The sequence below is a fragment of the Rhododendron vialii genome, chromosome 2a, assembly GCF_030253575.1.
Source record: "Rhododendron vialii isolate Sample 1 chromosome 2a, ASM3025357v1".
Taxonomy (NCBI): domain Eukaryota; kingdom Viridiplantae; phylum Streptophyta; class Magnoliopsida; order Ericales; family Ericaceae; genus Rhododendron; species Rhododendron vialii.
The window spans coordinates 673151-694484 of NC_080558.1; the positions used below are offsets into that span (position 1 = coordinate 673151).

Sequence of the window (21334 nt, forward strand, 5' to 3'; positions counted from 1 at the left end):
CAAATAAATATAGTTGAAAATAGCTGGAGAAAGTTTGAGAGCCGAAGATAACATGTAAAATCAGATTAAGAAATCCTATTTAAATTAGTTTTGAGAAATGGGAAATGAAATTACAGCTAGATCAGATCATGTAGGTTCCAGTCCAAGTTGAGCTGTTGAGGCCTCGGGCCACTGACCACTTCAGCTTGTGCCCGGACAATCCTTTAAAATGATGGTCAGAGGCTTGTTTTGATAATTAATACCCGCCAAGAATATTTTTAGCATTAACAAATGTTCTCAACATGTCCTTGGCAGATATTAATTATCAAAACACGTCATGGGCCGTCATTTCCCCCCCTTTATAACAGTTACATTACACAATCGACTTTGACCCTATATCTTTCAAAATGGAGTGATGTAATTCCGTCTCAACTCTCAATTATGTGAGTACCACACATGCATAAATTTTTTGATTTGAAGAAAACATTTTAAAAGACATGAATGAGTTTACAAACTTTTTCTTTGGGATTACACTCCATTTAGCATTGTATACAAACGCCTTAACAAAGTTTAGCAAATATTTACCAATTGGTTATTGTTTTAATAGACTTTTAATTTTCTTCATAGACTTTTAACAGTTTTCTTTTTCATTGGACTACACCATTGGACGTACGTTTTAGATATTATTATTGTCATTATAACTAAAAACCTTTGTCGGTGGTCAGCATATTATACAACAAGAAAGAATGGAGACAGAGAAAAGGCATAAAGATGCACACGAAAGCTTTTTTTGCTTTTTAATTTTCACACATATTAGTACTAGTTTTTTTTTTTTTTTGTACTCTGCAAAAGTTACTAGTGTTAGTGGTAGTTAGTAAGGTATGAACCACAGTCAAATGCATGAGAGTATACGGTGCCTACCACTCCACTTGCTTCACACACATATTAGTTATTGAGTGAACAACTAACAAATATTAACCAACCTTCGACATACAAAATGGAACTTATTTGTATCGCGTTTTGTTTTCCAATATGAAACACACCTTAGTACATGTTACCTAACCCAGCTCTAAGATTAATGGGGCCTAAAGCGAACTTGTGAAGCCTCCAAAAGTCCCACATTGGAGGGTTAAAAAAAAGTGTGTGTAATATATAAGGGCAAACGTCGAACTACCGTATAAACTGAGGTTAATTTTATGAGACACTTGGTTAGACTAAGGTTTAGTAGGTCAACTGACACAGGTCGTTACAGAACTTTTCGAATGGGCCCTAAAATCTCAAAATACTTTGCTTTGTTAGAAATAGTTGAGGACAAAAAAAAACCTTCATACAAAGTCATGACAACCATTTGAAAGCATGAATACCAAAAACAAATAACAATTACAATATCCCCAAAGCTATTATTTAAGCATCATTACAATATCCACAAAGCTATTATTTAAACATTATTCTTCTCGCATTATGGATCCTAATTAAACGTGTATAGTCAAGTTTTTTCACCATAGTATTTTTTTTCTAAACTAGAACAACCATACATTCCATTTTTTCTCCTGAGCTAGTTATAACCGGAATAATCCACAATCCATGCATTTGGAAAAACAACTATCATTTGCCTTCAAGTAAGTTAGCATGTCAATTGGCTTTCTTAATTTTTTTTTCGTGAAACTTCTCTCAAGACTTTTAATTCAAAACATAAATGATAAATGATAAATCCCTCGAATCGATATTATAAATCTCATCCTTCTTAAAAAATCGATATATTATCTCATGTTTTGAGTTTTTCACTAGGCTTTACTTTGAATACTAGGTGCACCTTTGTGCACAGCACGAATGCATGACTGTCGAAGGGAACAAGTTTTGATTTAGGCTAGATATATCTTGTTTGTAATTTTAGAGCCGAAAGCAATAGAAGAGTACGAAAATAGCTAGGAAGATATATTACATAGATTGATGAAAGCAGCAAAAGCATTAGATGATTTACATACAGACCACATAGAGTGTAATTTATTTATAGATGTTGAAGGAGCATAACACCAGTAAAGCTCGCAGTAGTCATAAATAGCAGTAGTCATATTAAACCACTCCTTCCTCTCCTGCAAGCTCTTCATCTGCTCTTTGTCCTGAGAAACATTGATGCGTCTGCAGCTCCAAAAGAATTCATTTTCATGTGCTCTATTTATGAGTAAAACAATACAATCATCAAACCCTGGATGTGTTTCTTGTCCTCCTACCTTAACCAACCATGTTTAAGTTTTAAAAAAATGATTTCAATCTAGGACTAATGCCTTGCACAATGGTAATAATTTTAACGTAAGTAGCAATTGCATTCACATACTTAAACTTGTAAGCAAGTCGAATTTTGCACTATCATGCAATTATCTTTGCTAACATTTCAAAGTCGAGCCCTAAATGAGTTAGTATTAAAGAAGCTCTTTAGGACTATGATTATGCTAAGCATTTGTACTATCCAATGGAGCCCTTTCACCAAAAATTATCTTAAATTTTTACCCCATTAGACCTATTCTCAAATATGAAATACTCAACATGTAAATGAAAGAGGTGGAGCGAAGTAGAACATGACAAACAATATAGCATACAACACCCCAACTAATCTGCTCACCCATGGATGGACTGCAATTGCGATGACATAAATGTTTATTTGGTAGGCAATAATTCGAAAGTGAAGTTTTTTTTCTTGTTGGCCAAATCAGAAGTAATACCTTACATTAGCCCTTGGGAAAAATATTTTCTGAATTCGTTGCGTGTTTCACATGTGATCTAACATTGAGTCCATCTTTCTGATGCAATAAATATTGCCAAATAAGGTCATCTTAAGCAATTCTATATGGTAGCCAAATCCTACTCGTAAAATGGATGAACAAAAACTACAATTATTCCGATAAATATCTCCTCATTTACATTTTAAATCAAAATCCTTACGTATTTAATTATTAAATAATTACTACACAAACTACGATTATTCCGATAAATTTACTAATCGCACAATTCTACACCTATACATGAATTTCAATACCACAATCCACCATAACTTATCATTTACGAAAGAACTAAACCATCCAATTTAATGTAGAGCCTGCCAAGAACTTTTCAATACAAATAGGACTAAAAGTTAATGAAAACAGGACTAAACATTAATTAATAAATTAAATTCAGGTCACCATCTACATCAAAAATTAAGTTTTGGTACTATTTCCATTAAAATGTAGATTAAGGTTTCGGATTTCCGGAAAACTACCTCAAACGCGATTCTAAGCTTGGGTAAGTGTTGCACGGTGTTCGTAGGTCGCTGTGGTGATTCCGAAATCTTGAGGCGGCGTCCGGCGGGGCCCGCGGCGATGGCGGCGGCGTGGGTGTGAAACCCACTGTACGCGGCTGTTTTTCTTTTTTTTAAAACGCTGATGGAGTGAGGGAGTTGCAGTGGTGGGGTTTCGAGGTGGGTGCGGTAGTGGTGGCATCGGGTCAACACCCTGACGGAGTGAGGGAGTTGCGGTGGTGGAGTTTCGAGTTGGGTGCAGTAGTGGTGGTGGCGGTTCGGTGGAGAGCCGAAGGACGGAGGAGACGGTGGTGAGGCCGAGAGGGGGAGGTGACGGGTGGTAGAGTTCGGCGGTGTGGGGAGAGAAAGGTCGTGGTGCCGTGGAGGAGGAGAGGAGAGGAGGGCGTTTTGGGTGGTCTTGGACCAGAGGTGATCGTGGAGGCGGGGAGGGGCATTGGGCCGGAGGTGATCCTGTAGGCGGGGAGGGGCATTATTGGAAAATAGCATGCCTTGGACAATTGGTAAAATGGACGAAATCACAGGGCAAAATTGTTCCAATTGAAAAATGGCATCCCTCACACCGGTTCTTATTATTTAGGAGGAGGATATAATATGTTTTTATAGGCCTCACTCTTATATGGGCCCGTACAATTGGGGGCCTCCAAAATTATTTATTTACTTGCAGTGGCTTTACAGGCTAGCCCAAAGCAGCCCAATATGGATACTCTTAGCAATGTGGTATCCGAAATTGGGACTTCGGGTTGATGTTGTGTGGTGAGGTACATACCACTGTGTTGCGCACCTCTGAGTCTTAGATCTCATTTTGGCAATCAACAATCGAAAGCCTTGCATTGCTGAGATGAGATCCGAGCTATCGGATGCACGATCCGACAGTTCGAAAGCACCACTATACAACACCACCCCATAATTCTCGAAATTGTTACTAAATGGAAGGAGCAGAAAATAAAAAAAGAAAAGGAAATTGATTGTCACACACCTTTTTATCATTCACACTTCTTGTTTTCATTTACCTTTCAATGTGTGCAATAATGAATTGTTGGATGGGTAGCATTATAAATTTACAAAATTTACGTGAATAAAAACAAAATAAAGAGTGGAAATGATAAAAAGATGAGCGCAAAAATCACTATCCGAAAACACCCAAGCCATGGTATGCCCGCATCCAAGCCTAGCCCACAGGGAACAACGATTTGGAGAGAGAGAGAGAGAGAGAGAGAGAGAGAGAGAGGAGTATCAGCTAAACCGAGGGAGAAATCGGGGTTTTCCTTCTTTTTTTATTTATCGGTGGAAGAAATCGATCAATTGGATGGAAGATTTTAAGTAATCCTAGAAAACAGGCTCGTAATATCAATTCGAAGTACTGGAAATCAGAGGCCATTGCCCATTGCAGAGAGACGGTCCAAAAGAAAAGGGTAGAGTATTCTTTCACCTTCCATGGGTCGGTGACTATATTCATGTATGCATAAATACGTACCTATGCAGTTTTTTGCTTTGTTTATTTGATGAAGATGGAATTTTGAGCAATGGGTTCTGTTTAATTGAAGGTATTGTTTGTTAAGGAAATGAATTCCACGTTGCTTTGGAGTGGAATGAGTGATAACATCTGAAACTTTTTCGATCATTGCCAATTGGTTTTGAGATGGACATAAAGTTTTTACATTGTTAAGTTGGAAGCTACTAGCTGTTAGTATTTGTGTTTTTGGGTATTCCTTTTATTTTTTGGGGTAACGCAAGATGTCCCGGCCAGCTTGCGCGCACTTTGGATTAATCCATACTTTTGGGTATTTGTTTGATTCGGGTTAATGGCTGGTAGTGATGCAGCCGTGCTGCTGTAATTCGGTTATTACTTGCACCTTCATCTCTGAACCAGGATATTGCAGCTGCTAAATTTCGGTGTGTGTGTGTGTGTGTGTGTGTGAGAGAGAGAGAGAGAGAGAGAGAGAGAGAGAGAGAGAGAGAGAGAGAGAGATGTGTTTTATATATACTTGGTCCTTAGGGTTCAATACCATGCTCACATGAAGCGTGTTTCTTAGTGCTGTTACATTTTGAAATTGTTTGTTGAAAGAAACCATAGCTGCTCTATTTGCAGCATAATAGTTTGTGGCTGTTTTGCAAGTGTAGAAGTCAGGTTGAGACTTAGGTGTATAAAAATGGCACAGTGGAAGTAAAATAGCGCCTAATTGCTTCACATTTGAAATAGAACAGGAGATACTATGATTGGGAAACTTGTTGGAAATCTGCATAAAATTCACAATTGTGCTAAAATATCACAAGCCTACTACACCAGTGAAGATGCTCTAAACTGAATGATGAAAGGTGGCATCTTCTCTTACATTTTGGATGTAATTTTTTGCTGAGAGATGTGAATAAATCATCCGTTTTGTCACGCAATATGGAAACGACTCAATGAAATGGTTTTAGAGTCATCCGAGGTTATCAAACAAATCCCAGAAAGAGTTGAAAAACCAGCCCAATATCGCAGTAAACCAAAGCAAAAAAGAGTTAGTTATCTTGGTGTTTGTTTATTGTACGCAGTTTTCCAATTCTTTTACTACCTTCCTTGTTTTTGAAGGCCTAGAAATAAGTTCCATATTGATATCTATGGCAGTGATATTTTAACAAAAATGTTCGGGACCGAGTAAATGTAAAGTTGTTGTTGGTTTGCTGCTTGTCTATTTTCTATGTTAGGGTTTGATTCATTTATTGCATATCCTTGACAGACGCTGCTCTTCTTAGTTCTCCACCAGTTAGGACAGGAAAAACTAATGACAATTACCATCATAGCAGGATAACCAGAAAATTGGTTTTAGATTGGTCCAGTTTCCACCCCATGGAGAAAAAGCTATAAAAAGGAAATGAGAGAAATGCGGACCCAAGGTCACAGGTTATACTACCTGAGTTTGCTGCTCCAAGACCGAGGTGTTAATTATGTATAATTAGACAATTTTTGATGGAGCTCGTGTTGTGCGTACGGTTTTAAGGTGGTCTGTGCAGTCCCTTGCATGTTCTCTGTTTGCTTCACTCTCATGTCAATTTTACTTAAAACTAACCTAATCTCTTACTTCTTGACTGGCAAATGTATCTGTGAGCTCTTTATTTTGGTTTGGAATAGAAGTGGGAGTTTGTAAGCATAATATCATAGTGCAATTTTCTTTTGTCCTCTGTTTGGAGTTTATTGAAAATGTTAGATGTGTTTCCTGAAATCCTGATCCTTTTATTGTATAATTTGTGTGTAATGCATCATAATAGTACGATGCCAAATGCTGGAATGTTGTACAAGAAATGACATGTACATCAATCTACTATATGGAATTCGTTGCTCTAGACTAACTGAGATAAGAAGATTTGGACTTCAGTGATCGAGGCGGGGATCTAAGTTCAATGACCGGGGAGTCAAGTTTCCTAAGCGTGCCATTTGGTAATGCCTCTGCCCTCAAGTAGTGAAAGCTCTCGCGCTTCTTGTGAACCCCTCTGTCCGCTGGTGAGGGTAACCTTGCGAGCGGTAATCAGATGGATTGAAAATGGGGTGCTCTTTTCTTGTGTTGAAAATCGGGAATTCTTTTGTTGATGCTTTGTTAGCCCTTAAACAATTTTCTATCACCTGGATCTCTTCTGAAAATCTTGTTCTCAGATCTTTGAAGCCTTGCCTGGTTTTTTGACCTGATCTTTCACTAGGAAGAAACCCTCTGGTTGTTGCCGGATGATTGCTGGTTGCATATGGAGTTCTATTGCACTCAATGCAGCGGCTACTTCGTCTCTCCAGGTTAAATTCTGCTCTTTTTGCGTCTTGAGAAAGGCATTCATAGGCCTGCCATAAACATCAGTGTTTCTCACACATCTGGAATGTTTTTGAGATTTGATACCTATATAAATACTTTTTTTTTTTACCATTCTTAGTGTAATCTCAATTAACCTAGTGAACGTGTTTGTGAAGGAGACGATCTTTACAAAAGGAATCGTAAACTTACCTCTGACAGAAGCTTGAAGGCAACTTCGGCCTTCGGATGCTTGTTCTTATCAGGATGAATTTGTAAAGCTGCCAAGAAAACAAGACGTAGTTTTAAATAATCTGTAAGTATCTACATGTGTGCATCTATCTACAGAAAGATGTAGCACCAAGTTTGTGGTATTGCTTTCTAATCACATCCGAGCCTGCATTCTCTTCAACCTATCGAAACCCGATAACCAAAACAAATCAGAAACTCAAATAACTGTTCCGAATAGGAACAAAGAGACGTTTCGAAGAACAAACATACTCGAAGAATTAGGTACCAGTCAAGGAAAGGCGATCTGCTTCGGTTGCCACCATGCCGATGAGCACAAGCAATGGCACGCCTCGATATGTTGCAAGTCTCTGTCACTAACTGGGATTTGGGATCTGATTCTTCACTCGCTAACCTCATTGGAGAGAGAGAGAGAGAGAGAGAGAGAGAGAGAGAGAGAGATGAACAAATGTATGTCTTTGCTTTCAATGTGGGTGAAGCGGTTAAGAAAACAGAGGTTACAGTTTGAGGGAGGGATGGAAATGTTTTTTAAAAAGTGGATTAGTTGCTGAGAAGGGGGGTTACCGTTTGTCTTTACACGTGGCATCACTTGATTGGGTCAAGAAGCAGTCAAGCTACCAAAGCCCCTTCCTTTTTAAATTTGTTTAGTTTGGTCTGAGTTTGACTTTCTCTTTAGGGAGCATCTTGAAGAAAGCAAAATTTTATTTCATTCTCATTTAAATAAAGAGCCACATTAGCAAAACAATAACGCAAGCAATAAATTCAAATCCTATTCATTAGTCGAAAAGTTTGCCAATCAAAAAAAGAAAAAAAAAGAAAAATTATTTGAAGATCCTTTGGAGAGGATTTGGTCTAATGGCTACTTCAAGGTAAGCAAATACCTATATAATGTGTAGTGTAAAATTTTGCGTCTTCCTTTGGAGATGCTATTAATTCTTCGATATCTTGAAGTCTTCATACATACGGCAGAGAGAGATTTTGTGAGAGGAACCCTAAGATCATTAAATTAGAAAACTCATAAAAGTTGATAGAATTGCTATTAAAATTTTAAGTGAATCGTGTGACATAATCATCGATGTCAAATATATTCTCCGACTTTCCTCCGAATTGGCTCATCTTTAGTGCTCTTATTTTCCTAATGAAACGGAATCTTTTGGATCTCTCTATGTTTCTACACAGATATATAAAAGGTACGTGGAAAAAAATTGCAATTATATCTAGAAATATGTCAACTTTTCTAAAGTCGCTAATCAGTTTGTAGTTTAAACTAGTTTAAAAATCTCAATAACGCTTTGTCATTCTATTTTACAATCCTTGCAACCAATTAAACTATAGAAGTGTGAAAATCTTTCCTATCTAGCTGTGTCACTAATAAATTAGAAGTTCGCAAGTTTAGAACGCAATTGAATTTAGCCGTCGAGAGACATTTTTGCGTGATACAGTTGCCTTGGAATTTTGGAAATATTGATTTTGTAAAAAAGAGAGAGGAAATATTGATTTTGAAAATCTACCGCGGAACTAAATTTATATGTATTTTCCTTGGGGGGTTACCTCTCATTAAATTGGGAATACCATTTTTATTCCAATGGTATGTTGCTCGTGAACCTGTCAAAGAATTCATGTAAGACCCATTTTTTGTGGGTCATGGACAGAAGAAATGTTATAAAGAAGACGCTACATACATATGAATTTCCGAAAAAGAAAACCTCTTCCGTGTTTATTGCTGGAATTCTGGGCTAAGCTCTGCTTGATTGGACTTGGGATAAATAAATAAATAAAGTTCAAAGAGCGATGCGTAGAATAGCCTTGCAAAAAATCAAGTTGCTCGGATATTGGTAATGCAGTAATCGCGTCAAACTATCCTGTTGTGTGTTTTCGCAATTCTATTTGTTATTCAAGACAAAGTGGAGTAATTAGCTAACTAAGTTACCGGCATTTGATTGACTTGTCCTTTTACAAATTTGTTCTACGCGTCGAGGTCAAAGTAAACAGTTTTGAGCACGTTTTGGCGGGGCTCAGCATTCAGCAAGGCCCGGATCGAAGATAATTGAGGTTAGATTTTACCTTATTCAAACACAGGACAAGACTGGACTGCTCCAAACAAAAAACAAAAAAAAACCAAGCTCCTGGGATTTTGTTCCTCTCATCCTCTGTCAAAGATGGCCTTGTCTACAAATGACAAAAGCCACAAATCGCCAGTCCGGTTTGTTCCGGTTTTTGGATTTTTTTGGACCGAGCCGAAAATTTGGTTTGGGTAATTTGCTAACCGGAACCGGTCGAAATACAACCGGTCTGGTTTCAATTGGTTTGGCCGGCTCTGGTCTGATTTTTCCAGTTTGGTGGGTTTAGCCATTGTGGGCTACATTTTGGGCCAAGCCCAGTAACCAAAATGGCAAACTTTGGGCCGAATACATAAAAAAAACCCCATAAAACCAAAATTGAGCTCATTACATGTCTATGGGCTTTGTACACAAACTAACCATTAGTCCATTAAAGCCCATTCCTAACATATTGCATGTATTATACATGCAATATATTCTATCATTTCTCCTTACGGGCCCAAAAGAAATTGTAAATGCAAAAATATGTTCAAGTTAAATTTGGAATGTCGAAAAAATCAGATTTTATGCCATCTGAATTTTTCTAAAAAGATTGAAGCTAAAATTGGCTTCCAGTTTAGTTGTTTGAACTATTGGCATTTTTTCTGGATGCGGCAAAAATGGAAACTCTAAATAGGGGGACTCATGAACCTTTAGCAAAAGCCACATCTTTCACAAGCATCTCTAGTATTTCGTCGGGAACGGTCACTAGTAAAGTGTCTCGATCGGTCCCTATTTTTGCAAGACAATCAAAAATTGAATTTTGATTTGTAAAATAGATGGTATGATTCTTTAAAATTAAGTTGTCCATGGCCTTCTACTTTATAAATCAAAATTTTATTTTTGATACATCTATAGATTTTCAATCAAGTTAATTTTTTGTATCGATATACTATACTACGGGTCCTACAAAATCAACGGTTTAGATCTCTACAGCGAATACCCAATGGGACCCACAATAGGTGATGAAAATCTTGAATTTTTCACCGAAGGTGATTTAATCTCATATTCTAAACAATTTCCAGTTGTTTTCAACCGCCCTATTCATTTTCCCCGAGAAAATCCACCCCAGAAATTAAATTCCCCTCCAACTCCAACCACACTATACGTGTGACCTATCCATTTCCCCAACTTCTCCTCAATTCGAAAAGCTCACTACTCCCATTCGACAATGGAGATCTCTCTCCTTGCCGATACAGTTACTCTACCTTCAATCCAAGCCCTAGCCTACACCAATTCCTCCAGCCTCCAAATCTGCGCCGCCATTTGCCCCCCTCCAGTAAAATCGAGCTTGAAAACCCTACCTCGCAGAAAGAGGCGTACGAGGCGGCGGTCCTTGACCGGCGGCGGTTCCGATGACCCGGAAGGCGGCGGCGAGTTCTACGGCTACGGCGGCGGAGGCGGCGACGGTTCGTTAGGCTGGGGCGGTGGGGCCGGCGGCGGGCGGTGGAATTTCGATGGATTAGGATGGTCCGAGGACGAGGAGTCGAAGGATTTCACGTTTGATCATGCGTTTTACGTTGTTTATAAGGTGGTATCTTGGATTACGCTCTCCAATTGCTTGCACTTCGCGGTCAAGAAGGTACTGTCGGAAGTGTGAGCAATGCTGGGAACACAATTTTAGAAACACAGCTCTAAACACAACTGTTTGTGGCTCTGTTCAATGCACGTAGGCCCGCTAAAAATGCTAGAGCTACACACGAATGCGCACACACTCACACTGGCCATGGGGCCTGCAGTCTGCACACAAATCCACACGCACTCATAATAGCCCCTTGGCCGTTGCGAGTGCAAGTGTGTGTGCATTTGGGTGTGGTTCTAGTGCATTTGGTAGGTCCACATGCGTGGAACGGGTGTGGACTGGGCTGTGTACGGAGTTGTGTTCTGAAGTTGTGGTTCTAGACTTTTTGCATTTCGATTGCCCCCATGTAATGTTCAGTTAGGATGGCTTTCTGGATCCTCATAAGTCGTAAGTTGTAATTGGTAATGTGATATAAGTGGTGTGTAAGGTAGTTTACTTCGTGAGCCGCTACAATGTCATCTGGTGTATGAACAAATGTTGCTTTGGATCCTGAGAATGGGTAACTCTGTTCCTTTGGTTTGCTGGATTATGTTCTAGATGTATTGCGTTGCTGCATTCGTCGTTTGTTAGATCACATTGTCTATTCCTGTTGTAGTAGTAGATTATTGCTTATGTGAATAGTTTGCTTGGGTAGTGAGGAATGCAGTTTAGCTGTTTGAATACTTGTCATTAAGAGTTTGGAAGTAGTAGTTTTCATTTATATGGGGTTTAGAATACATGTTTTATGCTTTAGCATGTTAGTCCTGTCTTCTCTAGCCAATGTGTTACATCCTCTTTGGTGCATCAACATGGCATCTGTTGAAAGTTTACAGAATAATTATTTGTTGAAAGCGATTGAGAACATACAGTAAGAGAAAATGAAATACGAGCTGATACAGCAAACTTCAAAAGGGATGTTCTTTTTGGGCTTGCTAGTTTGGCAAAGAGATACTTTGCTGGAGATTACATGTCTTTGAAGTAAGAATCCTTTTTATGCACAGGAAACCCTGAAACATAGATTCTAGTCATTTGATGGTTTGATGTCGGCTGTACATGCTGCCCAATATATTGGTTGGATGTACTTGTTGCTTCATCAGCTACACCAGTGGATATATGGGATTCCATCAGTGAGTCCCTTGTGGAGGAATCTATTGTTCGTTACGTCATTGATTTATTGTTTTGTACTTAATTTCGAAATGGTTCCGCTTGCTGATGTCAACAGGACCGTGAAAGAAATCATTGGTTCCCCGAATAGCATGGCCGATTGGATTTGTCACCCTGGCAACTTATTCTGTCCCTTCATTGGATTGAAAACTGAGATGAAATACCATTGCTAGAGTTCTAGTGGTCTAACTAGTAGCGGAGGCACTCAATGAACTGCATATGAAACGATTATACAATGGTTGGTCATAAAAAAAGTCGTAAGTAGATAGGCCTGTGGACCTCAAAATGCTAATAAGTCTTACATGTATCTACAACATTGTGTTTTCAAAGGTTTGTACTTTTACAAGAGGAGTCTGAAGCTATTTCTTATCTAAACATAGTTGGGATCCTGTCATTGGTGAGTTTTGCGTGCCCGCTCGACAGAAAATTAAATGAAGTCGATTCGCCACAAAAGAATGAAGTCGATTCGCCACAAAAGGTTGGTAACTGGTACCCACTTTTATGGTGGCTACTTTACCGTTGATACTAAAAGAGAAATTAGTAAGGGTAAAAGCATTAGGTTGCCGGACGTTCTACATCCCAGGGACTATAAAGATGCTCTAAAACTCCTGATGCTTTCAGTAAATAGAATAACCTAGCTAGTTTCAGAATGGAATTTCAGCTCCAAGTTGGAATTGGATTTAGTCGTAGAACTTTGGCGACGGTAGGTATCTTGGATCATTTAGAAAAATGGTAAAAACCTACATTTGAAATGTATTGAGCCTTAATCAGGTCATTAACAGACATAAACAAAAACAACTATATATAATGCTAAATGATAATTCGGTCATGTCATTGATGAGTGAATTCTAATCTCAATGAACTTACAAGAGAACGCACAAAATCAACTGGAGACAGTCTCAAGTGAACCCCAAATCACTGGACATGTGCAGTTGTTTATGTATTTCAGCATAAACTTAATCGATTAGAAACTGTTTTTTCAGTTTTTATATTGGATAATATGTCTACTTTTTAAATGAGCAAGTCCAAAGCATGACCAATCCTCTTATACTCTGATTGATATCGCTGTTTCAAGATCTGGCACTCACCATCTCATACGACAGTAACAGTTAGAAAATCTTTAAGAGCAAACCATCTCATACAACTGTCAGAAAATTCAACTTCATTATCTTGAAGCTAACAATAGTCAGAAAATTTTTAGGGGCAAACCATCTCATACAATTGCATATGTTGAAAAACCACAGAGAAGAGAACAAAAAGTAAATGGATATCAAATGGAGATATGACAACAGAGCCACTCAATTTGAAATTGAAATGAGAGTCACCTTTACTAGGTTTGGAGCCACTCAATTTGAAATTGAAACGAGAGCCCTTCAGGCGGAGTCCTTCATAAACCGGATCATGGCAACAAACACGCCTGAGGTCACGATAAGTGTATACAAAAGGTAGTTGATCACTTGATGCTTTGTTGATTTGATTTGCGCTTTCAATGCATGAATGTTCTGAATGGAATAACAAAAAGAAAGTTAGATTAATGTTTGAAGTCTGTGCAAAAAGATCAGGTAGTTGGTTGCTTAGCTCTTCAAGCTTGTGTAAGTTGGTTGAAGTCTCTGCATTCTGTTGGGTAAGTTGGTCTCCAACATTAAGATCTGAATCTTTTCCAAGCTCATACCTGAGCTCGATGCTCATTTTCTCTTTCTCATTCTGAAATTTTTCAATCTCTCGTTCCAACAGGGAATAACGGTGCTCCTGGCACCTTTGGACTTGATTCTTGAACGTGGAAAGGTTCAGCTCTTGAATCATTCGAACCTACAAAACCACAACTATTCTCTGTTTTATAAAAACTTTATTGAAATTGAAGTAATTCATCTCAATTGATCTTGAATGATTGAATGAAAAATATACAATTTAGTACTTATACAGATTGAATACATAACAGGAAAGGGAAAGTGGAAAGTGCCAGCTCAGCAAGCTTAACTGAACTACATGTGACCACCTAACTAACAGTTAACCAAAATACAAGCCGTGTTAACTAAACTACAGTTAGTTACACTATTTGTGCATGATCATTGGATTCTGTTGCTGGACATGGCCTGTCTCCATTCAGGAAAATGCATAGCTTCCTTAAAAGAATTAGGTTCTATAGTTGGAGGTGCCTGAACAAGTAAAGAGAAAGGAATGGATACAGAAGGTGGTGAGGAAACAGTAGGAGAAGACAACTGAGGTGACATAGGAGAATGAACGGCTGAATTAGGAAGAGAAGAAGATGAAACAACAGGTCTGGTTATAGGACCAGGAACTATAGGTGCAGAGGTAGGGGAAGGAAAAATAGCAGGACTGGGGCTAAGCTTAGGTCTTGGAGCTAGAGGTGTAGTAACAGGATAAGGAAACATAACCGAAGCAGGAACAACAAACTGAGGGATAGGAGGAGAAGAACAAGAAGGGACAGCTTGTGAAGAAGAAACAATAGTGGAATAGGGAAAATCATGCTCAAGAAACCGTACATGCCTTGAAACATAAACTCTGTTAGTAAGAGGATCTAAGCTCCTATACCCCTTAGTACCTGTGCAATAGCCCAGATAAATGCATTAAGTAGACCTAGGTTCAAGCTTATTGGAGGAGTAAGGACGTAGCCAAGGAAAACAGCAACAACCAAATGGTTTAAGTAACATATAGTAAGGTGCTACTTTATAAAGTCTGTGAAATGGGACATGAAACTGAAGAGAAGAATGAGGATGTTAGGATCGACACACACACGCACACGATTTACGAGTATAAACAATAAAGAATCAACACAGAGATATACGTGATTCCCCAAAACCGGATACATCCACGGGAGCGAGAGCGGCTGCTGTTCTTTATTATCACAGTATGAATTAGGGTTTACAACATAGAGTATTTATATTGACTCTATTCTAACCCTAATCTGGTATTTGGTCTGTATCCCAAAAATACCCCTGTACGAACCCTACCGTACAACGCCCCTCGCACCCCCCAATAACATATGAGCCATAGTTCTAACAATCTCCACCTTGGCGAATTCACTTTCGCCCCTTCAGAAGATAACCATCACTATCCGGTAAGTTGGGAGGATGCCTCCCTTTTCCTATCACCGGGAGACATTAACCAAGTCCAAGCAATGCTCGAACTTGTCTGCAGTAACTGTCTTTGTCAACATATCAGCTGCATTTTCAGAAGTGTGCACCTTTTCTAGTATCAAATCTCCTGCATCAATCAACTCTCTCACCTTGTGAAACTTCATGTCGATATGCTTGGTTCGAGCATGATACACTTGATACTTTGCCAAATAAATGGCACTCTAACAGTCACAATGCAACTGAACTCCACCTTAATCTATGCCAAGCTCCTTAACAAACCCTTTCAACCACAATGCTTTCTTGGCTGCCTCAGTCACCGCCATATATTCAGACTCAGTAGTGGATAAAGCCACCAGAGGTTGTACCATGGATCTCCAACAAATAGGCCCACCCACAAATGTAAACACATAACCAGTTGTAGGCCTTCTATCATCCAAACCCCTAGCATAATCCGCATCCACATACCCCGTTGCCTACCAAACATAATCCCGCGATCTGAAGTACCTTTCAAGTATCTGAACATCCACTTGACTGCCTTCCAATGCTCTCTGCCTGGTTTGGCCATGTACTTACTGACTGTGCTAACTGCATGTGCCAAATCAGGCATCGTACAAACCATTGCATACATTAAGCAACCCACTGCACTTGCATAAGGCACCCTTGACATATCCTCAATTTCTTCATTTGACATCGGACACTGAGCTGAAGATAATCTGAAATGACTTGCCAATGGAGTGCTAACTAGTTTGGCATTATTCATACTAAACCTCTCTAACACTTTCACCACATAATTCTTTTGAGATAACCACAATTTACCTGCTGACCTATCTCTGCAAATCTCCATCCCAAGTATCTTCCCAGCCGCTCCTAAATCCTTCATGTCAAACTCTTTATCCAATAAAGACTTCAATCTGTTTACCTCAATCATACTCTTTGCAGCAGTCAGCATATCATCCACACAAAAGAAGCAAGAAAATATAGGAACCATCATCAAGACTCTTAACATAAACGCAACAATCATACTCACAGCGTGTGTACCCAATCCGTATCATGCAAGAGTCAAACCTCTTACACCATTGTTTTGGAGACTGTTTCAGCCCATAAAGGGACTTCTTCAACTTACAAACAAGATGCTCAATCTCTGACTGCTTGAACCCCTCAGGTTATTCCATGTATATGACTTCCTCCAAATCACCATGGAGGAATGCCGTTTTCACATCCATTTGCTCTAACTCCAGATCATAGCTAGCCACCAATGCCAAGATAATCCTAATTGACGTATGCCTCACCACTGGAGAAAAGACCTTATCAAAATCAATCCCCTTCCTCTGTGAATACCCATTCGCCACTAACCGAGCCTTAAACTTTTCCCTCTCCTTTTCTGTTGCTGCCTCTTTCCACTTGTATACTCACTTACAACCCACTGGCTTCTTTTCCTTAGGCAGTTTTTTCGACTCCCAAGTCTTATTCTTATACAAAGACTCCATTTCCTCTACCATGGCTTCCATCCATTGGTCCCTTTCAGAACTCGTAATAGCATTCTAAAAAGTAGATGGATCCCCACTAGTAGTAGTCAATGCATAAGAAACCAAGTCATCAAACCCATACCTCACTGGTGGCTTGATAGTGCGCTTGGTTCTCCCAATGGCCAAGCTTTGCTGCTGCTGTTGATCAAGCTGTTCATCTGGCTGAGTATCACCTATATCAAAACTCTCCAGCTCAATCTGTACGCCCTGCTGTTTGCTGTTCACTTCATTTGACTCAAAATTTTGAACCCTCTAATGTGCCTTGATTATAGAGTCCTTATCAAATACCACATCCCTACTGATCACCACATTCTTTGTCTCTGAATCCCAAAGCTTGAACCTTTTGACCCCTTTCTCATAACCAAGAAAGATACACTGTCTAAACTTCGCATCAAGCTTTGACCTCTCATTACTGGGAACATGAACATAGGCCAGACACCCAAAAATTCTCAACCCTGAGTAATCAACCTCTTTCTCTGTCCACATCTCCTCAGCTACCTTCCCATCCAAAGCAGCACTCGGTGACCTGTTTATAACAAAGCATGCCATACTTACTGCTTCTGCCCAAAAAACCTTCGGAAGTCCCGCATTCAATCTCAAACACCGTGCCCTTTCTGCAATGGTTCTGTTCATTCTTTTTACCACCCCATTCTGCTGTGGTGTCTTCCGAACTGTAAAGTGTCGCTGAATCTCATGTTCCTCACAAAACTTCAGAAAAATGCCCATTCTTGAATTTTTTCCCGTTATCCGTCCTGAGGCATTTAATCTTTTTCCATATCTGGTTTTCCACTTCAGCTTTCCACACTCTGAACTTAGCAAAGACTTCAGACTTGTGCTTCATGAAGTACACCCAAATTTTTCTTGAAAATCATCAATAAAGGTCAAGAAATACAAAGATCCTCCTTTCGAAGCTACCCTCACTGGCCCTCAAACATCTGAATGAATGTAGTCAAGAATTCCCTTCGTTCTGTGAGTTGCATTCCTAAACTGCACCTTATACTGTTTTTCCAGAACACAAAACTTGCAGAAATCCAATTTACACGATTTAACCATTTTCAGCGGATTCCTCTTATGCAGCTTTAACATCTCACGCTCTCCCATATGTCCCAACCGCATATGCCAAAGCATAGAATCATCAGTATCGTCTATTGTAGTGGCAATAGCTCCACCTACAACTGTACTCCCTACCAACTTGTAAATATTACCAGCAACTTTACAAGCCTTCATCATCACCATAGCACCCTTCGTTATCTTCATGACTCCACCCTCTGTTTTATACCCACAGCCATTGGAGTCTAAGGTTCCCAACGAAATTAAATTCTTTCTCAATTCTGGAACATGTCTAACATCCCCCAAAGTTTTCGCAACACCATCATACATTCTGATTTTAATTGTGCCTATTCCTATGACTTTACACGATGCATCGTTACCCATAAGAACATTACCACAATCCACTAACCTGTATGTGTTGAACCATTCCTTGATAGGAGATATGTGAAAAGAACATGCTGAATCCATAATCCATGAATCTGTCATGTGATCTGAACTTGCTGAGACCGAAAGCATATCACCATCATCTGACTCCTGCTCCACACGTTTGCAGAAGTTGATCCATCTTTCCTCTCCCCTGCCTTTCCCTTCTTCTTCCAGTCAGTTCCCTTATCCTTCTGCGGACAGTCTTTCTTCATGTGCCCCGTGCTCTCGGACCTGTTCTTTGACTGAGACCTCCCACGCTCCGAAACTGATTTACCCCTCTCATTCTTTCTACCACGATCCCCGTACCCCTTAACCACCAGACCTTCACCCTGCAGCGATTCTGTTTGTTGCTTGCGTTGATTATACGGCAGAAGGGCTGCAGTGACTTCCTCCAGTTCTAGGGTTTCTTTCCCCCAGAGTAAGGTTGTAACTAGGGTTTCGAGAGAAATTGGTAGTGAACACAGTAACATCAGCACTTGGTCTTCCTCCTCAAATTTTACGTCAATCCGTTGCAGGTCGCTCACAACCTGATTGAACGTGTTGATATGCTGAATCAGATCAGCACCCTCGACCATCTTCAACCCAAACAGTTTTTGCTTCAGAAACAGTTTGTTCGTCAACGACTTTGACATATACCTGCTCTCCAGTTTAGTCCAGACCCTAGCCGGCGATTCTTCACCCAACACGTGATACATGACTTCGTTTGCAAGACACAGACGAATCGTACTCACCGCCTTCATCTGGAGTTCTTCCCAATCGTCGTTTGACATAGTTTCTGGCTTCGCTTTCAACCCCTTGTACAAGCCCTGCTGCACCAACAGATCCTTTACCCTCTGTTGCCACAATCCGAAATTCAAAATTCCATCGAACTTCATCACATCGAACTTCAAAACAGATGAACTAGATGACATCGTTCTTCTGTGTGATCTAAAACAGCTTGTTGCTTTGATACCACTTGTTAGGATCGACACACACACGCACACGATTTACGAGTATAAACAATAAAGAATCAACACAGAGATATACGTGGTTTCTCAAAACCGGGTACGTCCACGGGAGCGAGAGCGGCTGCTGTTCTTTATTATCACAGTATGAATTAGGGTTTACAACATAGAGTATTTATACCGACTCTATTCTAATCCTAATCTGGTATTTGGTCTGTATCCCAAAAATACCCCTATACGAACCCTACCGTACAACGCCCCCCGCACCCTCCAATAACATATGAGCCATAGTTCTAACAGAGAAAAACAATTAAGAAGATAGACTACAGTCGTAATAGCTTCCAGCCGAAAAATAATAGGAAGATTGGCTTGTTGAAGTAAAGCAATAGATGTTTCAACAATATGGCCATGCTTTCTTTCACCCAAGCCATTTTTCTATGGGGTATAAGGACATGTTGTTTCATGACTAATTCCAAACTAGGAAAACAAATATGTCATGCCTTTATTCAGAAACTCTCCCCTCTATCAGACCTTAATGTTTTGATAGAATGATGAAACTGGTTAGTAACAAAGACATGAAATGCTTTAACTTGGGTACTAGTTGGCTGAATCATAGGAGACATGGAAGAACTAGAAGCTTGATTAGCAGGATTTTGAGACTCATATGTACCATTAAGATGAGTAAGAATAGTAGAGGAATCACCTTGCTCATTATCCATATACAAATCTTCTGCCATGAGCATTGAGGATAAACCACTAAATGTAAGAGAAGTTGTCTTGGCACGTGTTTGAATTGCTTGTTTAATTTCATCTCTTCTGTAATTCAAGTTTGTAAGTTTCTCAAAGAGATGCTTTGGCCGTAAGGATGGCAATGGGGCTGGGCGGGGTCGGATTTACCATCCCCACCCCATTTCTTGTTGTCTCCCTTGGCTTAAGTCATCGTGTGAAAGCGTCTTTGAAACACATCTCAACCTACTAAAATTCGCAAGAGCAAAAATTGAGAGCGGGAGTGCTGGACATTTCCAAAGATAATGTGACTAAGCCTTTGTTGGCGCAATGAAAGCTATGGATGGATTAGCCCAAGATTTAATTGTATTTTGGTGCAGCAAAGAGAAGTATTTTTTGAAATTAACAACTTCTAACACTCCTTCTTAATTTGTAATTTTCAATTGGGTCGTGAATTTATCAAGCTTCTCCGAAGTCACTACTTTGGTGAGAATATAGGATGGCTGGTCATTGGTGTTGATGAACTCCATAATAATTTCTTTATTGCTGATCAGATCATGAAAGAAATGATCGATGGTGAAGCTCCATGTGTTTTGAATGAGCATGAAAGATAGGGTTTTTGCTCATCGCGATTACTCATGACATGTTATCACAAAAACATATTGTTTTCTTTCTTTTGTTATTTGCTTTCGCTACTCCCAAAAATTTCAACATGATATCAGAGCCCGTTGCGTTATTAATTGGGCGTAACAATGTGGTTACATTCCTACCCCTAATTATTTTTGTGTTCAACCCCAAAAATGTTTTGCCCGAACAACTTGCATAAGAAAAAATGTTCCCATGATCCGAGGTAAAACCTAAGGAAAAGGTACATTGTCTCTGGCTCTTACTTTACATACGTGAATTTGGAGATCTTGTTAGTGCGTGGACTAACTTCGGCATTGGAGGACCTTTGCCGACAAGAGGCAAAACTGTGCTCACGGTGTCTTGTTTTGCAGGCATTAGGGTTTAGGCGATGTGCATCTGTTTTTGATCTCAGAGGGTGTATTTCTACACCAAGTGGATTTTTCCCCTTACATTATGCGAAAACATGATATACCTTTGTATGAGTAGACATTTTTGTGCTGCCAAGGGATGTAACCTGTGAGAAGAGGTTTCGGGTTGAGTTCTTCGGAGTTGATGGTTTCCTTAGTTATCATCTTGGCGTGCAGCAATGATGTGTGGATCTGGACAAATAGCAAAATATGGGAACAAACTGCCCCATTATGGAACAATACTGTATATTGTGTTTAGACTAGAGTGTGACTCACGATTGGAAACGCTCCGAGTCGATCGTAGAATGAGATGAGAACATTTATACTTAACTGAGAATCTGTAGTCAGTTTGGCCATCAAGTGATGACGAAGAACAAAATTCTGAGAGTACATTCGATTTTCACTTGGTTAAGTAGAAGAGAGAGTTC

The 21334-nt window shown here is 39.6% G+C and overlaps 3 protein-coding genes across 3 annotated transcripts in view; 2 read left to right on the forward strand and 1 right to left on the reverse strand.

Annotated features, from left to right (window-relative positions):
- The first annotated feature begins 4977 nt into the window (after positions 1 to 4977).
- Positions 4978 to 21334, forward strand: part of LOC131317647 (glyoxysomal fatty acid beta-oxidation multifunctional protein MFP-a-like) — a 105234-nt gene continuing 88877 nt past the window's right edge. Inside the window, exon 1 of the mRNA XM_058347193.1 lies at positions 4978 to 5244. The gene's annotated coding sequence lies outside the window, so the exon portion shown is untranslated. The remainder of the gene's footprint in view (positions 5245 to 21334) is intronic.
- On the reverse strand, positions 6468 to 7971 carry LOC131317656 (uncharacterized). The gene is made up of 4 exons (XM_058347204.1): positions 7531 to 7971; positions 7391 to 7442; positions 7243 to 7310; positions 6468 to 7082 (listed from the first exon to the last, which is right to left on the reverse strand). Exons 1-4 carry the CDS (start codon positions 7675 to 7677, stop codon positions 6708 to 6710), a joined length of 642 nt encoding a protein of 213 aa, XP_058203187.1. The 5' UTR covers positions 7678 to 7971; the 3' UTR covers positions 6468 to 6707.
- On the forward strand, positions 10459 to 11488 carry LOC131317659 (uncharacterized). Its single transcript, XM_058347208.1, has one exon. The coding sequence runs from the start codon at positions 10549 to 10551 to the stop codon at positions 10975 to 10977; it is 429 nt and encodes a 142-aa protein (XP_058203191.1). The 5' UTR covers positions 10459 to 10548; the 3' UTR covers positions 10978 to 11488.